At 43.8% G+C, this 8628-nt stretch overlaps 1 protein-coding gene across 19 annotated transcripts in view; it reads left to right on the top strand.

Moving 5' to 3' along the window:
• Nucleotides 1-1146: 1146 nt before the first annotated feature.
• RIMS1 (regulating synaptic membrane exocytosis 1) overlaps nt 1147-8628 on the top strand; it is a 531588-nt gene continuing 524106 nt past the window's right edge. For 18 of the 19 annotated variants that reach the window (XM_063630499.1, XM_063630408.1, XM_063630385.1 and 15 more), the window contains exon 1: nt 1549-1796. In XM_063630499.1, the coding sequence (XP_063486569.1) occupies nt 1633-1796 (164 nt within the window). In that variant the 5' untranslated portion in view covers nt 1549-1632. Of the gene's footprint in view, nt 1797-8628 lie in introns of all 19 variants that reach the window. The other variant, XM_055256418.2, reaches the window with a different exon arrangement.

Below are 8628 nucleotides of genomic sequence, written 5' to 3'. Positions count from 1 at the left end.
TCCAGAACTTTAAATTAAATTAAGTTAAAAAAATAGCCTAGGAGAGAAACATATCAATTATCTCATCATTATTGCTAAGGAGTCTTGACTAGGAAATTGTTGTTCAATTTAAACCCTTTTCTATATTGATTCTTTTATAATTATCTCAAGAAAATTCAGTCTCCAGGTTTCAAAGCTGATAACATTACCTATTTTGAAAGGATTGCCTATTTATTTCTGCCTTTATCAGCAAGAGAAGCTCATCCTTAATGCCTATCATTGGGCTAGGCATTAGCAGAAGCTTCTTAAATACAATAGGATATGGTTGAGTGTTTTTCTTATCTGGGATCAGTGTTTCTTGAGAAGTACCTACAGAGATACTCTGAACTACATGTGAGTGAGTATGATGATAGCGAGCATCATTAGAGGAATTAGAGTAGATAACTCATGTGCAAGCACCAGAGAGCAGTTATGTGATGTGATGGGGCTACCTAGAGTCAAAAACACAAATTAAAGATTTACCGTGTTGTGGGGCATCTTGATACACTGCAGAACAGTCCTAGCGAGGACGGGTCAAGAAAGACACTGCATTGATGGGTACAATGTACCCAGAAAATCTAGGCTGTTGGAGGATGTGTGTGTCTGTGTGTGTGTGTGTGTGTGTATCAAAAGCATCCAAAAAATCACATTGTTGTGGCTGTGAACACTTAACTAGTAAATAAGAAAGACACGGTGGCAGGGAGGAAAAAGAAAATGTATCCACAGGGTGTTCCATTCTGCTGTTCAGAACATTGTGGTTGCTCAAATAATATTAATGCTCTATGATGAAGATGGTAGCGAGGATGATGATGATTAATGCAATCCATGCAAAATAGGGCTGGGGAGGATGACATAGGCGAGGGACCAGAAGAGGGAGGATGACTCATGGGTGAGGGGTACCTGGGGATAGAGCGAGGTGCTGTGCACGTTGGCGAGTGTGGGGGGAGCGGCCGGGGCACGCGTGGCTCGGACCCGGGGAGTGGGCGGGTGGGTGCCCGTGGGCGGAGCGGCGTCGGGACTGAGTGGCTGGCAGCTATGTCTGCGAGAGCAGCGGCATCACCCTGGATGGAAGCCTCTGAGACTCCGCCTAACTGACACCCAAACTCTCCCTCTCCCTCCCGCAGCCCCAAATTGGAGGCAGCAGAGCCTGGGAGCAGCCTCCACGGCGGCAGCGGCCGCCACAGCCCCAGCCCCAGCCCCAGCCCCAGCCCCGCCCCCGCCCCGCGCCCTGCCGGAGACGCCCGGATCGGCGGAGCCTGGCGCGAGCCCTCGCCCCCTCGCCGCGCCCGCCGCGCCCGCCGCGCCTCCGCCTGCCCGCCCCCGCCGGCCGAGGCTGGGCTGCGGGAGGCGGCCGGGCGGCCCCGAGCTTCGCTAGGGCGACCAAAACAAAGGCAGCATCCGGGGCTGGGTGGATGCAAACAACCATGAAAGACTGGGTTCTCGCTCTCTCCGGCTCTGCTGCTGCTGCCGCCGCCGCCGCCGCCGCTGCTCCTCCTCCTCCTGCCGCCGCCGCGAGGGCTCCGCTGTGAGGGGGAAGCAGGGGCGCAGCTGCTGGGCGTGCATCCGAAAGGTGAGAGCCAGAGAGCGAGCGGAGGGGGCGGGCAGGCCACGAAAATGTCCTCGGCCGTGGGGCCCCGCGGTCCTCGCCCACCCACGGTGCCTCCCCCCATGCAAGAGCTGCCCGACCTGAGCCACCTGACCGAAGAGGAGAGGAACATTATCATGGCAGTGATGGACCGGCAGAAGGAAGAGGAGGAAAAAGAAGAAGCCATGCTCAAGTAAGCCAGCCCCAGCCGCGCCATCCGTGCCTCTGTGCCTCCATCCGTCCATTCACCACTCACTCCCCTAGTCCTCGCGGCTGAGTGTGGGGAAGGGGCGGCCAGGGTGCTGGGTGCGGACGGAGGCACCCGCCTTGGGCCAGGGGCGCGGGGCTTGAGCAGGGAAGAGGTCAGGGGACCGGAGGAGGGACGGGATATGCCACAGATCCAGGAACCCAAAGGCCGGGGGAGGATGGCTTGAGACTGGGGTGCAGAGGAGGGATGGGTGGACGGGGGCCACGCTCTTGGTGGAAAGTGCAGAAGCTGAGAGGTGCTGATCCCACCCAAGTGGAAGGTCCCTGGGCTGGGAACAGGTTAGTGGGCAGGGGATGAGTAGAAACAAGGGGAGGCAGGATGAAGAGGTGCTGAGGACAGCTACTCTTCTCTTCTTGGAGTTGTTTAGCTGGTTGGGGTTACCCCAGTGAAGGGTGCCTATATTTATATAATAAAAATGCTTATTTTTAGTGTTCATTTTAGTAATCATTCATCTCACAGATCAAGGTTGGGTCTTTTTTTTGGGCAGTTGCCATCTTTGGTAACCTGCCTCCCCAGCTTCTCTTTAACCTTTTATTCAGAGTCTTCTACACAGCATACCTGTGTGAAGACAGATTCTCTTCTCCATGTGTAATGCCACTGGCAACACAAAGTTTTTAATCATGGGAGAAGCTGGCAGGGACTCTGGCCTGAATAACATAGAGATTCCTCTTTACTGGTTTCCAAGAGACCTCTGGGGCCTGTTCAGTTCCTGGAGGAAACAGTCCAATAAGGGATTGGGAATTTGCGCTCCTCCTCACTTCTTTAGAGCACATCAACCCTTCAAGGGATTTCTGTCTGATGCCCCATTTTCCTGGGGATAGGGAGAAGATGGGGCTACTTGCTGGTGGTGCAGGAGTGTGTGGCACTGTCTGTGCTGCTGCTTGCCTCAGACAAAACTGCTTACAAGGGACTGGCAGAGAGACGGGGCTTTCCTTGCTTAGCATCACCCATAGAGTAGAGCTGAAGGAGGCTTCAACCCTGCCTTTTCTTGGGAAGTCTTCATGTATTCAGAAAAGTTTTCACTCTGAAGCAGGGGAATTTAGGGGCCCTGACTGTGATTGACTCCTTGGTGTCCCCTGCTTAGGCTGGAAGGTGTATCTGGGGCCAGGGGATTGGCATGAAGAGCCAAAGGGAACCTGTTGCATCTGGAGTTAGCTGATAGCAAAAGAGGGGTGGGGAGGGAGCAGGGGTGAAACCCAGACACAGAGCACATTCTGCATGGCCTCTCCCCCACCCCCTAGAAGTGCCTCCTGGAGAGAAGATGCTGCTGAGGAAGATTTCTTCTGCTTCCCCTCAGTGCAGCAGTGCCTTATAGGAGAGGAATGGAGGGAGGCTGCATTCACAGACTGATGGTTCCCCAACCAGGGCAACTGACACTCAGATAGGGGAGGGGGATATTGAGGGAGAGATGTGGCTGTTAGGTCACAGCAAAATAGTAGAAATCCAGTCATTCCTGTCCTTTCATTGTAGATTCAGAAAAGGGCCATTAACTCCGAAGGCCAGAGCTGGCCTGGTTCTATAAAGAGCAGCAGGTTTCTGAATTCCCTGCTCCTTCTCATCCAAAAATCAAATACTTTAAGCCTGCCGGCTTGAGGGAGGCAGAACCCTCGTTAATCTGCTGCCTGTCCCTAGTGGAAGAATGACGTCCCTGGTGCTGCAGGCTTCCCCTCTTCTGAGACTGGAAGTAATGGATGGTGTCTGATAGTGCTGCTGTCTGTCTGTCTGGTTGTCAGTCCGTCTGTCCTCACTGGTTGCAGCCCCTGCCTCCTGTCCTGAACACCTTTTCTGCTTGTCAGGATTTACAGGTTTGCTGCTGTTCCTTTTGCTGTCTGCTGCAGACAGCAGGTGGATGGAGGCCTCCAGTAGCTAGTGGAAAACATAGGCTGCTGCTTGCCAGAGTCCGGATAGGAAGGGGAAGGCACAGTGCAAGTAGTGGCCATCACGCCTCTTCATTGGCTGTCTCAAGCGTGGTGGAGAGTGAGGGATTTTAAGTGGGAGTGGGTGAGTTTTAGGAAAGAATTCCAAACCTGCTAACTGCCAAAGGACAGTAATTATAAGATTGTAGGGGCTTATGTGGGCAAATAAAAATTAGGAGCACTGTCTAACTGCTCATGTCTAACACATCTTTTCCACTGCTTTTCCTGTGACTGCTTTCTACTGGCTTGCATATATTGTTCCTTTGTTGCACGGATTCACAAAATATCACAGTATATGATGCTGTTATACAACAGCTCTCTATAATCCTGGACCTCTGTATTAACTTTATCGATCGAACTCCTCTGCTAATGTCTTGGCCTTTTGTTCAGTGACAGATTGGTGAGTGTTTTGGAATCCCAGTTTGCTGCCATGTAAGCATGTCACATTGTCTGCATTTAGTGGAAAAGTGCTGTACTTTTTTTTTTATAGGGGCCACTTTATGTCTTAAAAACTGGGGATAATGGGAACTATTCAGATGACACATATATATGAGGACATAATGACACATAGTCATAGATGGTGGCTTTTTTAAAACTTTGTGTTAAAATAGATTGGAAAACAGGATTATTTTAACAGGGCTTTAAAATATTGTTACATCAGAGAAGAGTTTTTGTGGTAATTATTGGTGATCATAATCACACATCTGAGAAATTACTTTCACAAAAGGCCCTACAAAGCTTAAGTTCTGGCAATATGGCAATTAGACTTAAAATTCACTTGTGTTATTGGTGCAGAACTATCTCCTTAAGCTACCTACTGTGCATGCTTTCTCTTTTCACAATGTATAAAAATAGGCACAGAGAGAAAATAGAAAATGATGGATGAATATGTGAAACCAACATTATAAAATATCAATTAAAATGTATCTGTAAGTTTCATCGGCCTTGATTGTAAATTACTAGTTGAATTTGGTTTTGAGCGTGTCTTCAAATATGTATAAATGGAAAAAAATCAAGCTACTTTCAAATAAAGATCTTAGAAAAATTTTATTTGAAATTGAAAGTACTTTATCATAAAAAGAACTCGTTTTGTTGGCAAAGTACACTAATTTTAAGTTCCATGGCCATATAACTGGAAATAGTTGGCTCCCACAAATTATGTCTAATGATTGACTTAATTATCTGCAAATTAGACGTCTTTTCTTAATCTTAATAGTGTTTTGGATGTGAGTGTGTGTGTGTGCATGCATTTGCACACACACGTGTGCTCTGAAGGCTTTCTGAAACCTAACTTTCTCGATGGATACTCCTTCAAGTAACTGTTACTAGACATCATAAGCCAATATATTACATAGGCTGAAAACTGCATTATCTGGGACCTAAATCAGAGAAGATCTCATTAGATCTAGAATCTTACTCCTTTTTGTAAAAAACAAAAACAAACAACAACAACAACAACAAAAACACTTCATAGAGAAAGCAGCTACCGAATAGTAAGAGAAGAGAAAGAATGTAGAGAGTTAAGGCGATGGTTTGAGGATGAGAATTGAGTACCATATTGGAATATGATGTAAATAGCTAACATTTATTGAACATTAACCTCACACTAGCTCTTATTCTAAGTTATTTAATCTAATGCCAAATAGTTAAACTGTGCTCAAGTTTATTATAAGTATAAATATTTGGATTCTCACAATAGCCTGTGCAGAAAGTAAACCAAATAATATAATTCTCACATCCTCACACTACACTCAGAGAATTTCAGTAATATCCTAAACTGACTCACATAACATGGTCCAATCAGGATTCAAAATCAGACCTTTTAGTCTAAATCCAAGTATTTTCCCGTACACTACACTGTCTTCCTACCAAGAAGCAGCTTCTATTTCATTTGTATTTTCTTTAAATGAATTTATAGTCTTTTCTCAGTTGCAGAGAAGTGGCTTGGCAAAAAATTAGGCTGATTCAGATCAGCTGCTGTTCACAGCAGAGCCTGGGGCTTCACCTATACTCTTTCATAGAGTGTTGGAAGATAATAAAAAGCATCACAGTATAGTGGAAAGACCATTAACTTTGTATCCAAGTGTTTTTAGGTTCTAGTTCTAGTTCTGCCACTTACTGTGCAAACATGGGCAAGAAAATTAAATTGAGATTGTATGAAGTTTCATTTTTTCCTACAAATCCTTCAGTCCATGGTATGAATTGATTTATAAAGAGTATTGACTTTGGGCTTCTCCTTCTCTTCTTAACAGGTAACCTAGCATTTGCTTTCTAATCATCCATAATTAGTACTTTTTTCCTGGAAATGAGACAGAAAATAGAATGAGAAGAATTCCTGTAACTTCAGCTTTCCTCCTCCTTTTACTTACTTTACACAAATATAATATTGTGGCCTGAAATATATCCATAAGGTTCATTATGACAGATCCCAGTTACCAACTGGGAAAAGAAGAAAAGTGGAAGGAAAATCTGGGGAACCTTGAGGGGGATGAGGATAGACTTCCTATATATGCAGGTACCATATTTTCATTAGGGTTTGCAAAGATTTTAATATCTTACACCCCAAAATATGAAAAAGGCATTATTTAAGTAAATAGATTACTAAATTAGAAGGAGAATATGGAAACCAGTGTGGGCTGGATGTGTTACTGCTGACTTGACTAACAGAAGCATAATGTCTTGGGAATGTTATTTGCTCAACTTTTTAAATGAGGAGAACAATTTGTGTAAACTTGTGCAGTGAGCTTCCTGGAAATATATCAAATATAAATGCCTAAAATCATATTATTATCCTCCCATACCTGTAATAAGCAGATGGATGAGGTTGCAGTACCATGGCTTATAAGGTCAATTGTGTTGCATTTCATTTGTCCTCATGGGCTGTTTTCTACTTTTATACATTTGGTCCTGTGATTTGGGTATTTTAGAGTTGGTCCTGAAGAGTCAAAGTAAATTTGCCCAAGGCACATGGCAGCTAGCATAATGAATCCAGAACCCATGTACACTGACCTCAAACCATTATTGTTCTTTTAAGTCTTTAAAAAAGTGCATTGAGTGCTGGGTATTATGATTTGTTTCCCTCATCTATTGGGAAGGAAACTAACATTTATTGTGTACCATCTATGTGTTATGCATTTGAATGGATGCTTTATAAATTTTACTCATCCAGGCTCACCTCTTGAAGAGAATTCTAGCCTGTGAGTATTTATTAGTTTTCCAATGTTAGTGAAATTCCCAGAACTAGCTTGGTACCTTCCTGGCCCTTTGCTCATGACATTTGATTCTGGAGTCCAGAGAAGAAAACTTAAAGGAGTGAGAGAGGAGCTTCATGTGGCTAGTAACATGTTCCACCCTTTTCTGAGGGTGGGCTCTTCAGAACTGTCTGGCTTCCCCAGTTCTGGCCCCAGGTGACTCTCTAACCCCATTTGTACCTGGAGTTTTCCTTATCTGCTTGCTGTTTTGCCCACAGGGTTCCCTAATACCATAGAATTTTCCCACCATTCCACCTAACCATGAGTTATCTTTGTTTGCCACTATTGTTCTGAATTTTACTTATTAAATAGGCTATTTCTAACAAAGTGTCATATGATATTTAATTCAACAAGACCATTGTTTCAGGTATTAGAATTAGGTCAGGCATTAGGCTGTTGGGGTAGAATAAAGGCGAATCCTCTGCTTACAGCCCAATGTTGGCTGAGTTCCTATCATTTTAAATCTGCCGTAGTCAGAAAAAGAGGTGAGTGTTGGATAGTTGGATAGAACACTGGACTAGATTCTGGTCTTAACATTATGACTTTTTATAGGTGTGAACATTGTCAAGATAATCCATCCAAGCATCAGATTTTATATGTAAAGTAGAATTTATAATGGCAGTCCTTCTAATCTGTGAAGCTTTAAAATGATAGTGGAGGCATCGTATCCTCCAAAATGCTGTTTGCAAGAAAGGTGCCATCATTATGCTTATTCGTTAAAACTGTAGAAGAATACCAAGATTATATTTTCCAGTAGTCTTTGAAGGTGCTAGGGGGCTTGGGAAGATGAGCTCTTGGAGAAGAGCCATCTATCCTTTCATGCTAGCATTGCAGTGTTGCCAGGGTTGCAGCTCCCAGCGTGAGAATTTGACAAGGAGTTAAAAGGTAAAATGAGTTCAGGGCTTGGTCTGAGACTATATTTACCTTCTTTCTTTTCCTTTTTTTTCCCCTCTCATTAAATAGCTTGTACATGTTTTTAGCACAAAAAGCAATGTGGGCAAAGTGATAAAGTTTGAAAGATCTAAAAGGCAATCCTAATTCAAAAATCAGACGAGAAATTAGCTTGGGGTAATTTCCTCATCTTTTACAGAAAATAATTTCGAGAAATACAATAATAATTTTAGTGTCACTGGGTTTAATAAATTCTTCATTTTCAGAATTAGCTGAATAAGGGGTCATGTATATTTGTCAGGTAGTTTTCTTTCTTGTCAGTTTACCATTGAGTGATGTAATAAATTGCATGTGTTTAAGAACTTTTTAAGATTCTTTACTGGATGCCTTAGGTTTTCTGTATTTATAGTCTCACATTCTTACATCGAGTTCATATACACTTATTTCGACTAGGTTACTTTTCTGTGGACAGCAAGAGGGGGATATTCTGCAGAATTGATTTTAGATGTTTCTGCTTCTGTTGCAATGTTGTGAAAACTTCCTGTTCATACGAATGCTTACTTAAAGGCAAAATAGAGCTGTTTAAAAGGAAGATGACTGTACATGTTGATTTTCCTTTATCTGTTTATACCAATTTCCTGCTATTATTATGTATGGAACCCCTTTTCTCAATTTTGAGTTTCAGCCCGGATGACAAAT

The sequence above is a fragment of the Symphalangus syndactylus genome, chromosome 2, assembly GCF_028878055.3.
Source record: "Symphalangus syndactylus isolate Jambi chromosome 2, NHGRI_mSymSyn1-v2.1_pri, whole genome shotgun sequence".
NCBI classification, from domain to species: Eukaryota; Metazoa; Chordata; class Mammalia; order Primates; family Hylobatidae; genus Symphalangus; species Symphalangus syndactylus.
Note: the sequence above shows the minus strand (reverse complement) of the source record. Positions and strands in the feature narration are given on the sequence as shown.